Source organism: Eupeodes corollae, chromosome 3 (assembly GCF_945859685.1).
Source record: "Eupeodes corollae chromosome 3, idEupCoro1.1, whole genome shotgun sequence".
NCBI classification, from domain to species: Eukaryota; Metazoa; Arthropoda; class Insecta; order Diptera; family Syrphidae; genus Eupeodes; species Eupeodes corollae.
Genome location: NC_079149.1, coordinates 89598826 through 89618089, shown reverse-complemented (window position 1 = coordinate 89618089; position 19264 = coordinate 89598826). Strand labels below are relative to the sequence as shown.

Sequence of the window (19264 nt, the reverse complement as noted above, 5' to 3'; positions counted from 1 at the left end):
TACTGAATATCGAAAACAATATTTTCTGTGAAATAAAATAAGTTTGAAGAAAATAATTTTTAATTTTTGAAAAGCTATTTGAATCGAAAATAAATTTTTACCTGGTTTTAGTATTGTTTTTTTTTAGAGTTTTATTTTTTGTAAAAAAAATTGTCAATTCGATTTTTCTCAAAATTTTATCAGATGTCAAAAATATTATTCTTCGTTGCACAAAATTGTTTTGGAGATGAAATCATATTTTAATCGTAAATTTTTGGAAGTGACAAATTTTTTTTCAGTTTTTTCGATTTATAAAAAAAAAAATGGATTTTTTTCAAAAAATATACTTCGTTGATATCACGTTACAATATATTATATAAAATTTAATTCAAGTCTCTAGCATTTTTGGTTCGTAAGATATTTAGGGCTAACCAAAATGTTCACCTTTTTTTCAAACTGCTATGGTAAAAAAAACACCCACGCAATTTTCTTGAGAGCCGTTTCTGCATCTTTCTGCCTTATTATCTGTATAACAAAATTAATTTGAAATCTATATCTCTTCTGGTTCTTGAGCTATGGACGACGAAAAAAACGTCGCGAACGTACGGACGTACGGACGTACGAACGTACGTACACACGCACGCTGAGATATCTCTCTAAAAATATTTTATTTCGACTAGGAAATAGGGACTTCAAACATATTTTGTCTCACAAAAAATATTGTTTGTGACATTTGGTAAAGTATTTTTGTAAAAATCTAACACTCGGTTTTTTTATAAAAAATACAATCTACACAAATTTGGTAAAAGTTGATGTTCGGTTCTCGATACATCGTGGATAATAGAAGATTTTGACTTCAAATTAATATCATTCATCCAATTCGTATTTGTTTATATAAGAAATAAAACTTTTAAGAAATGCTACTGAAGTTGGTAAAAATTTGTTTTCTACTCTCTAGATTTTGAAATTCATTATATGCAAAATATTGTTGGTAATTTTAAGAATAATTCGAGTGACAACTTTTTTAACAAGACACGAAAACCTACAAACATTTAAACAAGACAAATTGACTGACGAGATGCATTCCCCCTTCAAACAATTCAGCCCTAATATTTATACTTCTAGGAATGATCATCAGTTTACCCTCTAGCTCAGTTTTGGACGTACTGTCAAGTAAAGAGATTCTTTTTTTAACCGCACATCGAGAATGTGGAATGCTTTACCCAACTCTGTTTTTCACCACCATTTTAACATTCAAAACTTTAAGACCATTGTGGATCGGTATCTCCTCTTTCGTCCTTCCCTATTTTCCTTAAGCTAGCACTGTGTTTAAACTTCAAACATGTTAAGGGTGTTAATAACCCCTAGAGTGCCCGTCAACTATACAAAAAAATTATCGGTGTGGGTCAACCCAGCCTCTTTTTTGTTAAAATTTCAAGCAAGACAAATCGACAGACGGGATTAGAAGTTATTATTGTGGTTCGCACCTTACCCTCTTTTATAAAATTGCTATAGTGAAAAAAACCCCCCTCCCAAAGTCCTTTCTGCATTATTCGATGTAAAACAAAATTTATTCGACGTGAATACCTCTACTAGTTTTTGAGATATGGACAACCAAAAATGGTATCTCAAAAGTATGGACCTACGATTGTACGGACAGACAGACCTGTCTCGAGGTGGGGTCTGGTTACTGAGCAGAATCCCCCATATTTTCACGCGGGTTTACCCAACGTGATAATGATCCCCATCACCGGCAACATCAACAGTTTCTTCTTTTCCGAAATCCCTTTCTTTTTTTTCTTATTTGTCCTAGGTCAAATCACCGTTTTTTTCTTTATCCTTTTCGATTAAACCCATGCCAAAAATTTACCCCTTGCCTCCGTTACACGGTAAATGTCACAAAGGTATACAAAAGTAACTTAAATTTATGAAATAGTTCGTAAGTTTTTTTTTAAGTCTGAAGTCTAGATTTCATAACCATAATTAATTGATTAACTAAATGTTCCTTAGTTTTCCATTTTATATAATGAATTTTATCAAATATTAAAAGTTATTGAAAGATCTACTAGCCAATCATGTTTATTGTATATGTTATTTAATAATTCATTAATATTTTTAACTTACTCATATTCTTTCCATACGTTATACCTTAAAATCTTTCTTATGACGTCCTTGGTCCTTGTCAAATTTAACATCTATACTACCAACTACTAAACTATTCAAGACCTTCAACTAGAGTAACAGCTATATTGTGAAGGATTTAAAAAGAAACCCTTGGGCCATCACAATATTATTATATCACACATAGCTAGTGCTTTCTTCTCGGTTCTTAATTTTATTGTTTATTTTTACAAAAGCACTCCCTTTCCGGTGTTAATAAAACCCCTTCTAGCGAGTTATCCTTTGTTAGTTTATTTCTACCCCGCACATACTCAAGTCGATTACAAATTTTTATCACTATCAAACAGTGGAATTATTCTTTACTTTTTTCATGCCAAAATATATTTCGAAAACGATTATAAATTGTCCGTAATTTTAAGTTTAAATTTTATTAGTATCAGCAAAAGAACTTACAAGAACTTAGGAAATATTTCGGAGAAGAATGTAAGTGGGTTGATGAAATTAAGAATCTCACCAGAAGTATCGTATATAAATTGTAAAATGACGGTATACAACATTTTTCATTTAACTTAGGTTGTATTGTTTGAATTGCTCACTTGTTATCCTTGGCTATTGGGAGAACTGTTTACTTTTAGCTGATATTTTTATGAAATGATTATTTTATTTCATTCCAAATTGTGTTTGCTTTTGTCACACTGTATACTATGTCGTAGTCTTTCGACTTAAGAAATTGAATGTGTTCTCATAAAACATGCACTTATTGTGTAATAAAGATGAGATTTTAACATTAGTTTCACATGAATCGCGTTCAAAAAAAAGGTATGAATTCCGCCTTGGGTCACATACAAAATGATTATCGTAAAACTTCGCTAAGTAAATATCGATAAATGTTACACACATGTCTACGCTGTTTACAATCTTATTTTTTAAGCACATAGAGAAAGACCCCAGCTTGCAAGGGAAGTAATTGCTTTTGGTGTGTTTTTAATTTTAAGACTGAAAATAGTTCCATGTTGATATTTGTTTTCTCTCAATATAGATTTCAGAATTATTTTCTCCTCTGAAGTATCTCCTTATTAACATTAAAATAAAATCTACAAAGCATAAACTAAAATAAAGTTTACTTGAAGTTTCGTATCATAACCCGATCTTCTCCACTCCTACAATAATCGGGAAAATCTGTATGGCCACAACAACAGATAATCCAATACTTAAATAGAACTAAAATTTTCGAAAAAATTAAAATTAATAATGAAATTAATGAAACCATAATCACAATACTCACTTCTCTATCAAAAGGCGCCATTTTATGATCGCTATCGTAAGGAGGGGAACTTTTGTTTACAAATGATTGCGAAAATCCTCCTTTTATCTTTCCATATTCATAATCAATTCCCACTGTAATGTCGTCTTCGGTCCAAATAAGTGTGAAATTATGGAATTCATCTGATACACGTTCTTCTGCATCATAATGTCGAAGACAAGCATCATGCAAAGGTCCTCGATCTTCAAGTACAACTCCACCCGATAAATACCGACTAGAAATGACCTTGCCTTCAGAGGTTCGAAGAATTTGATTTCCTCGCAAACTTGCAATTCTAATTTGGCCAGATGCATAGTTAGATGGACCATAGAAGTTTTCCAAAGGTTCCAATAGCAACACTGCAAAAATAACAAAAAGAAACTTTTCTACTAGCTAGTGTGGCAAACTTTTGAAGTTTCACAGTCACAGACTTACTTGGCATTACCCAGTCGCCTTTAGGCATAGTAGCTCCTATAACAATTTTTCCATAGCGAAAGTTGAACGAGTGCTTTGTCCGAATTCTTGCAGAAATGATTGGAGGCAGGATCTGTGAAAATTTAGCTTTTCTTATGCACTCCTGTTCTCTCCCTAACCAACTAACAAATTTAATTAGGTTTAAGAGGTGATTTGACTTATCGATTGTACCCTGCAATTTTTAAAGTTCCAGTCATCAAAGAAGATTCATTGAAACCCGATGCTTTGGATAGAAATTTTGGTTTGATATTTAACCAGCCATTTTTAATGTACACAATTTCGGGATCATTTTGAAAAGACACAAATGGAGAGTCTTCTGTGTCAGTTGGAATCCGAGCATCTATTTTCCATATCTTTGGATCTAAATTGTCAAAATGCTCTTGGAAAATTAATTTTTCTTTACAAACTCTTTGCCCGCTAACTGTTGTTACCGAAAGTTGACATCTTACACTGATTCTATAGAGCGCAGCACACCTTTCTTCTACTGGTTCGCTTATGTCAATTGTGTAATAAGGAAGTTCAGCTTCTTTTTCCATACTGCTCATAGGCTTATTTTTTGCATTGGGATCGTATGGATCATGAAAGACATCCATGCGGTAGTAAATTTTGCTACCTCCTTCAACCCGTGCATTTAAATTGATATAGACCCATTGGTCTAGAGTACTTTCTGTTATTACCGCAACGAAATCAGTGGTCAAGTCCGGTGTCAGAGTCCTGTTGATGTTTACATTGTAGATCACATATGTAATTCGGTCATCGACGATGTCTATGAAAAGAAGAGTTTTGTAACAAATTACCAATGCTTTGAAAATATAGAAAAAATTGTTTTTGCATTTACAGATATATATTTTAATGTTTGTAGAATATTGCATTTTATTCAACAATATTTGTAAAATATTTCGTTCATATAAAGTGTGTTTTTTAGACGTGTGGTTATCAATTTGGCAATACCTACTTTTTTCAAATAAGGGCTTTCAGACAGGTGTCACTTGATTTTTTCTCAGTTTGGTTTGCGATTTAATAATAACCAGAGAAGACTTATGATTAAACAAAGTTTGCAAATTTATTACACAAAAATGTTTCGGTGGTTGCAGAGTAGCGATATGTACCCCGCGTGCGTCGTGGGGAATGAGATTTAACCGGGATGGCCACTTGCCTGAAATCATTTTTAAAACTTAATGGGAAACCCTTATCTTTATAATAAACTAAATTCTTGGTAATAACATAAAATTATATGGTTTTTGTATCTATTTAAACACCACACGTCTATAAAACAAAATCCTTTAATAGGTGAATAAAGTCGGTGTGTTAAAGTGTAATTGGTTAGTAGTACAACTGACTCTTATGGCTTCTTTAAATCGAGTCCAAAGCTTGATACTTAAATCCCTGGTGTAATGAGCTGATAAGAAAAACATTTCCAACTTCCTGTTTCTAGCACATTATAAGTTTAAAATTAGTGTGTAGTGCAAATTCCATCCATTTCTAATAAACCAAATTATAGATAGCTTCAAACGTCACTCTTTCGGAAACCAGGAGTGACAAAACACCGGTCTCAAACATTAGCATGTAATGTAGGGAATAAGTTTCACCACGGTATCATACACCTTTCGACTCCAGACTTGTGCTTCGTATAAAAATACGCTTCCGCCAAAAGTATTGAATGTGTTTTTTCCTTTTGATTTCGAATGAACACGATTTCAAGATATCTATATTCTTTTACCAATTTCACCGTTTTTCCATCACAAACCCAGTTTTTTATAACAAAAAATTCTTTATTTCTCTATTCTAGTAGTAGTAGTACCCGTGGCATGATTTTTAGTGAATTGGACTGTCATGTCAAAGGCCTTGTGTTCGATCCTTGCCTATTCCATCTAAAGCTTTTTTTCACTTGTTTTGCCTATTGCAAGGAGCTGACAGATTCTACAAAAGTGATTCTTGTCATGAAAAGTGCTTTCTCAAATCAGCCGTTCGGATTCGGCTGAAAACTGTAGGTCCTCCTTATCCCTGACAACAGTAACCGCACACAGAAATGTTGAGAGTTGTAAGTAACTAGGCCATAGTTCTCAACGTACTGTTGAGTAAAGCTTTAATCATGACTCTAGCATATTCAATACATGTGGGTTGCCTTTTAACAACATCTCTTTTAAATAGCTTTAAGAAGCTGCGACTGAGCACTGAGAAAGACCTTGTACATTAGTGAGTCGGTATCTTCTTTATTAAATTAATTTTTTAAGGCTTACATAAAGTTTCATTTGTTTTTCGAAAGAAATGTATCTATAATGTTTTTAAGCATAAAAATATGATCCATGGTATTATTTTGCAAGGTTATTGGCATCAATTCCCTTATTTAATTGCTTTTGCGGAATCAATGTATGTAGGCTTTGTTAGAAGAGTTCAATAAAGATTTCCAATTCTAATTTCCAGATTATTTTGAGCATCATCTGTTTAAAATTAGAAATATGGTTACTGGTTTAAATTCTGGAATCTACGACCTCTTGTTGTTAAATAAGTAAATACTTCAAAGTTTCGTCTATAGGTGTCTAGTTTTTATTTTTCCAGATAATTTTATATAACAGTCTCATTTTTATATTTTCATTCTTATTACCTCTTCATTTATCTACGGTAAAAGTAATTGGCTTATGGTCGCAATACTGAACATTTAGCAAACCAAAATAGAAACCATACTCTGTTCCCTCACCTAAGTGGAAGCTGTAGTCTATAACAGAAGCTTTTCTATTTTCTAAAAATCTCATAACAACTTTTTTTAGTTAAAACCATCATATTGTGTGCTTTTACAGCTGGTATTATAATTTAATATTGATTTATTTTAAGATGTTTACTTTTATAATCTAATTATTTTATAAAATCCGATTGTAAACTTACTACTTGACTAATTCGATGAACACTTGCAGTAAATTCAAAAGAAAATTCCACCAATATTGGTAAATTGATTTAAGTCAACTGAGAAAATTGCAACAACAGTTTTTATTGATCTCTTCCAATAAATTTTAATAAGGTATCAATGGAAGCCAGCCGCTTACATTTGTTATTATAACGAAACCAAAATACGTCATTAAATGAGCCGCAGATGCAAATATAAAATAAAAACTGGTGTCTCTTTTCCATTTTTCTAAATTGAACAAAGTCAAACAAATTGGAATCATAAAATAAGAAAAAGGCTATCGACAGGGAAAACTTCCAGCACATGAGACTACCTCTTCCTGAATTAAAATTGTAATTGTTTACCATGACCCAAAATTATCGATTTAAAGACAGTCTTAGAATGGAAATTTACGGGGCCTTTCCGTCATTTCTAGGTGTGATGACTGAAGTGTCGGCTTGATTTTGTACTCTTTTATAAAAAACTTATCAAATCGAAAAACGTACGTGTCATGACGCTTCAAATGGTTTTTAGGCCTCAATTTTTGAGTCAGCTTAATCTTAAATGGGCGTAAGTTAAGAGAGTAGTACCCCTGGCATGATGGTAAGTGCGTTGGGCTGTCATGCGAGAGGTCTTGGGTTCGATCCCTGCCTAAGCCACCTAAAGTTTTATTCACGGGTACTGCCTCTTGCGAGGAATTGACAAATTCTTCAAGAGTAATTCTTGTCATGAAAAAGTGCTTTCTCAAATAAGCCTTTCGGATTCGGCATATAAACTGTAACACACAGGAATGGTTGAGAGTTGTAAATCACTAGGCCCTGGTTCCCTAAGGACTGTTGCGCCACCTTATTTATTTATTTATTTTTTTATAAGTCAAGATTCTTACGCTGTATCACTCGTCTCATTGTCTCATTAGTTGTCTCACTGACACTGCAACATCTAACTTAATTAATTACTTAAGGACTATGTAGTGCCAATTTCTGTGTGAACTAAACCCAACAAACTTCTCCAGTTTCGATCTCCAAGTTAGGTGAGGTCACCCTATAGCAGGACTGGGATGATAAGGGTTTTATAAAGCGACACTTGGTTCATGGAGAGGCCTTTGCCACTCAACTGCTTTCTTAGCCCAAAAAAAAAACGGTTAGCAAGAGTTATTTTCCGTTTAAGCTCTAGACATTAAACAAAGTCCTTAACTACCTTAAAGTTACGTCTGTCGAAAGTGACGTTTTTTCAAGGACGATGTTAAAGAAATCGCATGACAGTGCACCTCCTTGTCTAAAGCCTTTTTTTGACATCGAAAGGTTCTGTTAAGTTGTTTGTGACCTTTATGGAGCAGCGTGAATTCACCATGGTCATCCTGCACAAACGGAAGAGTTTGGCAGGGATGCTAAAACTACATCCCTGCCCTTCCATACAGTTTGGCCCTTTAGATTTATGGTGGATGTCGATTTGATGTTCTCGGTTTTTTTTTAGGATCTGCCGTAATATGAATATTTGATCGACTGTGGACTTTCCTAGTCCAAACCAACACTGATAAGGACATATCAGGTTTAGGGTCTCCTCCCTTCACGGCAACATACAAAAAGATTATGTGGACTTAAATTTGTGCACCAAACTCGTTAATGTCCCTCTTTTAGTGTGAAAGCTACGACTTGAATTTGTTTTTAACAATCTTAAAGATGCAGTCACCGACAACGAATGTCAGTAGATAATTTTTATAATTTGCTGGCGTTGCTCATTCGCGTACTTTACCATTACATTCGTGTTTGAATAAGGTTTAAAACTAATTTATATCAAGTTATATGTTTATTATCATTTAATTATAAAGAAAAACCAAGTTGTAAATTTAACTTTTTATATGAAATAAAATTTTAAAAACATGCTTTTGGATTTTCGATAAAAATTTTTAATTTTCGTATAATGAAGTGATGCAGCAACATTCCAATTTCAGGAACACAAAACCACTGTCCATCTCAAAAAGCCTAGTTGCTCCACTAAAAGTATGTTCGGAATAACTTCAACTGTATCAACTTATTACTTTAACTCATCGTTATAAATTACAATTTTTCACTTAATTCCATATATTCCAAGGATAGCTGAAACAAAAATATACCTTTTTTACTTTTTGTATTGAGAAATAAAATGATCAATACGCCATTGATAAATAAAAGCAAACACCAAAAATACTCTTATTGTTTTGTTTTTCTATCAAACGGAAATACAAACATTTAACGCTTACTCAATTCCGCAATTTTCCCAGTAGTAGGAAGTCCCATTTTAGAAATAAATTCGAGGTGATAATTTAATCCGTAAAATCGATTAATATAGGATGATTTAGCTGCCATTTCGATTCAATTTCTATGGAAAATAAAATAACAAATACATACATACATACCTCTGTGCAACTTGCATCCATTTGAATTCTAAATATCTATCAATAAACAGACTAATAAAAAAAGACTAAACGAAATACGGAAGTAATGAATATTCAAAACCTTAAAAAAACAAGAAATTACCATTTACTTAAATAACAACATCAGTGTCACTTTAATAAAGCCTCATAAATATTTATGCATCTCTTATTAAAGAATAATATAAAAAGAGGATTAATATCAAACGAGCAATATGTATTCTAAAATAAAATAATTTAATTCTATATCAAGCCTCATTTCTTTCAAATTTTAAAATTAGATTAAATGGCAAATAAAGAATGGATATTCGTACGCAATTTTAAATTATATAATGTCGATGCTTATTAGAATACGTATACATATATAAATGTTTATAGAATAAACCGTCAAGTGTTTCATTTAAGGATAAACATCAGTCAGTTTCAGTTAGCAGATGGTGGCCGCATAAACGGATATTCCAGAGAATTCACACAAAACGAAGACAAACATAGTCCCATGGATTATGACAATTTGCATTTTATCTAAGTCTCATCATCAGCTCCTCATTTTCATCAGCTTGGACTTAATATTATATGATTTTCTTGCTCAACTCCCAACAATTACGGTTCACTTCAGTAAACAGTGACAAAACACTTTTGTGGGGACTATAAGCTTGAGGATTTAAGGGATATAGCCTTGGTTAAGTTGCAATCTTGGAATTGAATGCGATAAAAACGTATAAATTTATTCACAATTATTTTATTTTTTAAGTCTTTTGGTTTCTTACTTTAGAGAATTTCTGTTGAATCACTTTCAAATTGTAAGCTGGAACAAAATTGGGGATAAGGCCCTAAGTAACATAAAACTAGAAATATGGTAAGTAATTGTTTCTGAGAAACTATAAGCATCAATTTTAGTGCTCAAAATACTGAGTCGAATTTCTTCGTAAATTTTTCATCGCAGGCTTGAAAATTTGTTACCTATCTCAAATATTAAATCAAAACTAAGACTTTGATCTGTCTAAGAACTATTCGGGGTTTTCACTCTGAATTTTATTTGTATTATTGTCAATTTAATGATTCATTTTCATCATTGTAAAGTTCACGACCAAGTAACGTCTTCAAATCTTCAAAGCGTGGTAACTCCAATTTTTGTTCGTTTTTCTCAACCTAGTTGAAGGGCGATAATAAGTTTAGTGTACAAATTTCAATCTACAATACATGTTCTTAAAGTGATGTTGCCGTGGTGTCGAAAATATCGTCGAAAATATCGCTGCCTATCAATCGTCGTCAGTAAACAATCCAAATCAGTCTATTCAACGGCGTTCTCAAGAATTTGGGCATCGCTCAGACCAAATTATAGTTTCTTTTGCGTAAGGATCTTGAAGCCGATGAACAATGTGTAAGACAGCGAAAGTTCTTGGACTAGATACGGTGTTTATAAACTCTTACTGTGACTTAACTTAATATCAATTTGGGTTTGATGGCTACATGTTTCTTTTAAATGTATACATTTCTGAGAGCAATATTTTCTATCGGCTTAGGAATTTCCGGTCGACCTTAAAAGGTCGAATTGGGAACTACAAAGTTTTTGCAAATCATTCCTATTCAAATGATGTAAACATTTTTGCAAAATTACACACTTTCATTTTTCTTAAAAGGGTTTGTAGCCGATAAAAGTTTCCATAGGTTAACTTGATTACAACTTGAGATAGTTATTTGCTTGTAAAAAATTGGCAATCAGTTTGGCGGACTATGACCTATTAACGCTTATGCTACCCATCACCATCAATGGTAACCATCACCGAAAGCTGCTACGTACGTGCGTGGCCTTTGAGTATGTGGGTCTTCCCGAATCATTACAGACGTAAAATTCATTAAACCTACGAATGATTCGAATATCAATGCAAATTTTTACAAGCACTGAGTTCATCGTTATTAACAAAAGTATCCAAAAATTTTCAAATGGTAGACATGTGCATTCAACAGGACACAAGCATCCACAGATTTTTCTCAAACCCCACCTCTGTCTTTCAACTCCTACTCTAAACTCCCCGTGGTTAACATCGGGTGCTTAGTACCTCAACTGGAGATGGGGTTCTAACCCAATTGGAAAGTTGTTGGGGGCAGCAAGCGAGAGAGGGGAGAGAGGTGTTTCCACTAAGGCTCCTCACCTTATCATTACTTAGGATCTGGCCCTCGAAGTTGGGGGTTGTGCCATCGGGGTCACTTCCTGACCATGTAAAAATTTCCTAGTTGAGAAGCACCAACAAGCCTCGGATACGGACGGATTTACTGTTTGTTGTTAGGTTCCTTAACAGACCACGTTCAGCCGAAGAATGTTCGGAGGCCCTAGACTGCTAAAAGCAGACATCACCGCCATCCTGGAAATACGATGGGATGGCCGAGCAAAAAGAGGATGAAAAACTGCGACATTTACTATGGTGACTGCTACCAAGAAAACCAACAGCACTTATTGAATTGCGGCTTTGTAATTGGAGCCAGACTTAGGCAAGAAGTCTTGAGTTTTAGGTGCACCAACGAGCGTCTCATGACCATCAAGGCTAAATTCGGAAACATTAGCCTGATATGCGCGCACGCCCCCACAGAAAAAAGGATGACAACACCAAACAAAAATATGTTCTTCGAGCTCTTAGACAAAGCAGTGTACTAGCTACGATATAAAAACTATCCTGGGCGATTTTAATGCCAAGTTAAGAAGGGAAGACATCTTTGGTGGAATAATCGGGAAAAATAGCCTGCACGACAACACTTCCGGCAACGGATTCAGACTCATAGAATTTGCTGCCGGGCGAAACGTCATGGTTGCCAGTATGCGTTTTCCATACCTCAACATCCACAAAGGAACTTGGAGATCTCCAGATCAATCTAAGGTCAACCATCGCTTACAAAATCTTCTCTGCCGTAATATGTGAACGTCAACAACCTAATAGATCCTTATCAGTGTGGTTTTAGACCAGGAAAGTCCACAGTCGATTAAATATTCAAATTACGGTAGATCCTGGAAAAAACCCTACAACGCCAAATCGACATCCACCATTTTTTCATCTATATTTCAAGGCCGCATATGGCAGCATCTACAGCGAGGAGCTGTATAGAGCCATGTCTAGTTTGGCATCCTTGACAAACTCGTCCGTTTGTGCAGGATGACCATGACGAATTTATGCTACTCCATAACGGTTGGAAACAACTAAATAGAACCTTTAGATGTCATAAAAGATTTAAGACAAGGTGATGCACTGTCATGCGATTTTTTTTAACATCGTACTTAAAAGAATAATGCAGAGCTCACAAGTCAACACTAGAGGCACTATCTTGGTGCAGAAGCATGTAATATGACAAAAAGCGGATGAAAGCACCTTTTTTCGTTTTGAGAAAAAAGTTCTTCGTGTGACCTACGGCCGCGTATGCATAGAAGGGGAGTGAAGGAGAAGATGGAACGACGAGCTGTACGGACTGTACAACGACGTAGACTTAGCCAAAAAGGTTAAAGCCCGACGACTAAGATGCCTGGGTCAAGTAGAGAGCATTAAACCAATGCTCTGGCCCGGAAAGTCTTCGAATCTACACCCACAGGACAGCGCAGTAGGGGAAGAACACGGATCACGTGACGCACACAGTGGAAAACGACCTCACACAACTTGCAGCGCGAAACAGGACGGAGCTAGATGACGAAGCTTGTTGGGTGAGGCCCAATAGTTCACACAGGACTGTAACGCCACCTTAAGAAGAATCTTGAAATCCCAAGTGGGTATCAAAAGTCATTGAAATTAAAAAAAAAAATCATTTTTAGGCTGTAACTTTTCAAATTTTTGAAAATTAAATTAATTTTTATTTTTACTTTAGAAGTTTTAGAAATAACAGCAAATAATGTCGAAGGTATCGAAATATTTGTGTATTGGTGAAAAAAAGATTATAAGGAATAAATTATTATCAAATTTCAAAAAGATCACGCCCAGATTCAATTGTATAGAGTGATTTTTGAAGAGGTGTCGGAAATTAAAAAAAAATACAAATACATATAAAATTCAAAAAAGTACATAAAATCTTTATTTGAGTCGATATAATTTAATGTTTGAATACGGGCCATCCTTTAAGTCCAATTTAAGGATACTCTTTCTAACATAACGGACTGTTTTTCTAGACTTGTGGTGTGCACTAGATAGCGTCGTGGATCTGTGAAATGGTCTCAATGGTGCGGTTTTACACCGCTGGCCTATAGTTTGTGGAGTTATGTGAAGTCGCTTGTCAACGCTTGTTGATTGAGATGTTAGACAAAAAGTGTCTCAACTCTAGAGCCAAACAAATACTTATAGTGTGTCTATGGTGGAAGTCGGTGACTAATTCTTTGCATTGATATTTTTTGGTCATGGTAAACAGTACCACTTTCAGTTCAGGAAGCTAAGCTTTCCCTATCGAAAGTTTTTTACACAAAATAGAGAGCGATTCAGATTTGTAGATATTATTAATAAAAATAGGGAAGTCAATTTTTTATTATTTGCATATACATTGCATTAAATGACGTATTTTTGTTTCGTTTTGATAACGATTGTGAGCAGCTTCCAATGATACCTTATCAATATTAATTGCAATAGGTCAAAACGAATTGAAATTAAAATTTTGTCTCAGTTGACTTAAAAGTATTTAGCAATGAAGTTTATTTTCACAAATATTTTATTTCTTAGTGTATTGGTGGAATTTTCTTTTGAATATACTGCAAGTGTTCATCGAATTAGTCCAAAGGGCTTTCGTATAAAGAGTTCAAGTAGTAAGTTTACAACCGGATTTTACAAAATAATTAGTAAACATCTTAAAATAAACCGATATTAAATTATAATACCAGCTGTAAGAACACACAATCTGATGGTCTTAACTCAAAAGAAATTGTTTTGAGAGGCTTAGAAAATGAAAAAAACATTATACGCATAAATTCTACAATTAATGCAAGCGATCTTAAAGTTAATGCATCAACTTCTGTTATAGACTACAGCTTCCACTTAGGTGAGGAAACAGAATATGGTTTCTATTTTGGTTTGCTAAATGTTCAGTATTGCGACCATAAGCCAATTACTTTTACCGTGGATAAATGAGGAACTAGTAAGAATGAAAATTTCGAAATGATACTGTTAAATAAAATTATCTGGACAAATACAAAATTAGACCATTCCAGTTAACAAATGTCTTTTACAAAATATGACTCTATCAGGAACGTATGAGTAAAACTTCTATATAAGTTAGAATGTAGATTAAAAAAATTGTCAACGATAAAAAGAAGCTTTTTTCAAGAAACAGAATTTAAACCAGAAACCATATTTCTAATTTTAAACAGATGATGCTCAAAATAATCTGGAAATTAGAATTGGACATCTTTATCGAACTCTTCTAACAAAGCCTACATACATTGATTCCGTAAAAACTATTAAATAAGGGAATTGATGCCAATAACCTTGCAAAATAATACCATGGATCGAATTTATATGATAAAAAACATTATAGATGAATTTCCTTTGCAAAGCAAATGAAAAAATTAATTTAATAGAGAAGATACCGACTCACTCATGTACAAGGTCTTTCTCAGTGCTCAGTCGCAGCTTCTTAAAGCTATTTAAAAGAGATCTTGTTAAAAGGCTACCCACATGTATTGAATATGCTAGAGTCATGATTAAAGCTTTACTTTTAGATTACAATAAAGTCATAATATCAAACACACCGCAGTTTATACAACTTATTGTGATCAAGCTTTATGAGTATTGTTAAATTTGGAACTTTAAATCTAAGTCAAAAGTCATAAAACAAATAAATTGGGTGGCGCAACAGTCCGTTGAGAACTATGGCTTAGTGGCTTACAACTCTCAACCACTCATGTGTGCGAGTACGGTTGTCAGGGATGGTGGGACTTACAGTTTTAAGCCGAATCCAAACGGCTAATTTGAGAAAGCACTTTTCATGACAAGAATCATTCTTGAAGAATTTTTCAGTTCCTTGCAAGACGCAGTACCCGTGAAAACAAACTTTAGATGGAATAGGCAGGGATTGAACCCAAGACCTTTGACATGACAGCCCAATACACTAAAAATCATGCCACTGGTACTACTACTATTAGAAAAGAGAAATAAAGAATTTTTTGTTATGAAAAACTGGGTTTGTGATGGAAAAACGGTGAAATTGGTAAAAGAATATAAATATCTTGAAATCATGTTCATTCGAAATCTAAAATGGAAAAAACACATTCAATACTGTCGCGGAAGCAGTATTTTTATACGAAGCACAATTCTAAAGTTTAAGGGCGTATTATACCGTGGGGAAACTTCTTCGACTTTATATAATAAAGACTTTCAACCTGCCTTTTATTATTCCCTACATTACATGCTAATGTTAAAAAGTGGTCTTTTGTCACTCCTGATTTCCAAAAAAGTGACGTTTGAAGCTGTCCAAAATTTACTTTATTAGAAATGGATGGAATTGGCATTACACACTGATTATAAACTTATAATATGTTAGAAACAGGGAGTTGGTAATGTTCTTCTTATCAGCTTATTACACCAGGGATTCAAGCTATGGACTCGATTTAAAGAAGCCATAAAAGACAGTTAAACAACTAATCAACTACACTTCAACACACCGACTTTATTCACCTATTAAAGGATTTTGTTTTATAGACGTGTGGTGTTTAAAACGAAATAGAAACCATATAATTTAATGCTATAGCCAAACATTTTATTTTATTCTAAAGGATTTTCTATTATGGTTTAAAAATGATTTTAGGCAAGGGGCCATTCCGCTTAGATCATAGGCCCACGACGACGCGGGGTAATGCGATCACAAAAATGGTCCTTCAATATCATTTTTTTGTAATAAATTTGCTCAATTTGCAAACTTTGTCTAATCATAAGTCTTTTCTATTCATTATTAAATAGCAAACCAAACTGAGAAAAAATCAAGTTACACCCTTTATATCAACGAGTTACTTTACAAATATTGTTGAAAAAAAAATCAATATTCCACAACTTATACAAACATTAAAGTATATTGCTGTCAATCCGAAAACAAACTTTTTTTATATTTTCAAAGCATTGATAATTTGTTACAAAGCTCTCCTTTTCATAGACATCGTCGATGACCGAATTACATATGTGATCTACAATGTAAACATCAACAGGACTCTGACACCGGACTTGCCCACTGATTTCGTTGCTGTTATAACAGAAAGTATTCTAGACCAATGGGTCTATATCAATTTAAATGCGCGGGTTGAAGGAGGTAGCAAAATTTACTACCGCATGGATGTCTTTCATGATCCATACGATCCCAATGCGAAAAATAAGCCTGTGAGCAGTATGGAAAAAGAAGCTGAACTTCCTTATTACACAATTGACATAAGCGAACCTGTAGAAGAAAGGTGTGCTGCGCTCTATAGAATCAGTGAAAGATGTCAACTTTCGGTAACAACAGTTAGCGGGCAAAGAGTTTGTAAAGAAAAATTAATTTTCCAAGAGCATTTTGACAATTTAGATCCAAAGATATGGAAAATAGATGCTCGGATTCCAACTGACACAGAAGACTCTCCATTTGTGTCTTTTCAAAATGATCCCGAAATTGTGTACATTAAGAATGGCTGGTTAAATATCAAACCGAAATTTCTATCCAAAGCATCGGGTTTCAATGAATCTTCTTTGATGACTGGAACTTTGAAAATTGCAGGGTACAATTGATAAGTCAAATTACCTCTTTAACCTAATTAAGTTTGTTAGTTGTTCAGGGAGAGAACAGGAGTGCATGAGAAAAGCGAAATTTTCACAGATCCTGCCTCCAATCATTTCTGGAAGAATTCGGACAAAGCACTCGTTCAACTTTCGCTATGGAAAAATTGTTATAGGAGCTACTATGCCTAAAGGTGACTGGGTAATGCCAAGTAAGTCTGTAACGGTTAAACATGAACATCTTGAAACAGAAGCAAAAGTTTCGTTTTGTTATTTTTGCAGTGTTGCTATTGGAACCTTTGGAAAACTTCTATGGTCCATCAAACTATGCATCTGGCCAAATTAGAATTGCAAGTTTGCGAGGAAATCAAATTCTTCGAACTGCTGAAGGCAAGGTCATTTCTAGTCGGTATTTATCGGGTGGAGTTGTACTTGAAGATCGAGGACCATTTGCATGATGCATGTCTTCGACATTATGATGCAGAAGAACGGGTATCAGATGAATTTCATAATTTCACACTTACTTGGACCGAAGACGATATTACAGTGGGAATTGATGATTATGAATATGGAAAGATCGAAGGAGGATTTTCGCATTTATTTACAAACAAATATTCCACTCCTTACGATAGCGATCATAAAATGGCGCCTTTTGATAGAGAAGTGAGTATTGTGATTATGGTTTCATTAATTTCATTATAAATTTTAATTTTGTCGAAAATTTTAGTTCTATTTAAGTATTGGATTATCTGTTGGTGGCCATACAGATTTTCCAGATTATTGTAGGAGTGGAGAAGATCGGGTTATAAAACCATGGATAAATAATGATCCGAAAGCTATGTTGAACTTTTGGAAAGATCGACAAAATTGGATGAAGTCTTGGGAAAAATATGATACGAAACTTCAAGTGAATTTTATTTTAGTTTATGCTTTGTAGATTTTATTTTAATTTAAAGATACATCAGAGCAGGGAATAAATCCGTTTAAATATTTAAATATGCTTAAAAGTTTTAATTTACTTGTATTGCAGTAGTAAGACAAAGTATGTATTTGCATTCGCTCACCCTTTCTATCCGCTTTCTTCCCTTAGTCTTCTTATTCTCAAAGATCATGATTTTGTTCTTTTTTAATGTATTAATATGAAGATTCCATGTCTTGTAATATGTTTGTAATCGATTGTAATTTTGAGTTGAAGCGAAAAGGGTTTATCTGATATCAGCACCAAATCATCTGCATAAAGAAGCACCTCTATGAGATCTCACGAAAACTATGTGGATAATCCACAATCACGCATTAGGTCGGTTGGTCTTTTTACTAGCTTCTTGCTGACTTTACAGTATTTAACGATATCGTGTTTCTTAGAGCACGACCTAAGAATTTGCAAACCTTACTGCTGTTTAAAACATCGGGCGTTGAGAAGAAAGATTACTTAAGGTTATTAATACTTTTCTTAGTTAATTTTTGTCAAATTGAAAACAAAAGATTTTTAGAAAGATGTCTGTGTGTACGTACGTTCACGTCCCTACATCCGTACGTTCCTGACGTTTTTTCGTCGACAATAGCTCAGGAACCAGAAGAGATAGATAGAGATAGATATCGATTTCAAATAAATTTTGTTATACAGATAATAAAGCAGAAAGATGCAGAAAGGGCTCTCCATCTAACGTTTTTTTATAAATCAAAAAAAAAATGTGTCAACTCCAAAATTTTACGACTAATATGATTTAATCTCCAAAACAATTTTGTGCAACGAAGAATAATGTTTTTGACATCTGATAAAATTTTGAGAAAAACCGAAATGACAGTTTTTTGTATAAAAAATAAAAATCTAAAAAAAGCATTACTCAAAGTTGATAAAAATTGAATATCGATTCAAATATCTTTTCAAAAACTTGAAATTTAGGCTTCAAACTTATTTTATCTTATAAGAAATATTATTTTCAACATTCTGAAAAATGTTGAGAAAAATCGAATTGACAGTTTTCTTACAAAAAATAAAAACCTAAAAAAATTATTAAAAGTTGGTAAAAATTGATTTTCGACTCAAATATCTTTTCAAAAATTTGAAATATTGGCTTTAAACAAATTTTATCTTATCAAAAATATTGTTTTCAACATTCCATAAAATTTTGAAAAAAAGTCAAATTGACAGTTTTTTTACATAAAAGAAAACTCTAAAAAAAAGCAATACTAAAACTTGGTAAAAATTTACTTTCGACTCAAATAGCTTCTCAACAATTAAAGATATTGGCTTCAAACTTATTTTATTTCACAGGAAATATTGTTTTCGATATTCAGTAATTTTTATATAAAAATTTAACAGTCCGTTTTTTCATAAAAAAATAAAATCTACAAAAAATAGTACGCAAATTTGGTAAAAATTGATACGAGTACAT

At 33.5% G+C, this 19264-nt stretch overlaps 1 protein-coding gene and 1 pseudogene across 1 annotated transcript; one reads left to right on the top strand and one right to left on the bottom strand.

The window, feature by feature from the left end:
* Nucleotides 1–3237: 3237 nt before the first annotated feature.
* Nucleotides 3238–7663, bottom strand: LOC129950677 (gram-negative bacteria-binding protein 1-like). The gene is made up of 5 exons (XM_056062601.1): nt 7645–7663; nt 4049–4643; nt 3839–3999; nt 3386–3762; nt 3238–3321 (listed from the first exon to the last, which is right to left on the bottom strand). The coding sequence occupies exons 1-5, from the start codon at nt 7661–7663 to the stop codon at nt 3238–3240; spliced, it is 1236 nt and encodes a 411-aa protein (XP_055918576.1).
* A 6144-nt stretch (nt 7664–13807) lies between these two features.
* Nucleotides 13808–17829, top strand: LOC129951188 (beta-1,3-glucan-binding protein-like; annotated as a pseudogene).
* Nucleotides 17830–19264: the final 1435 nt, after the last annotated feature.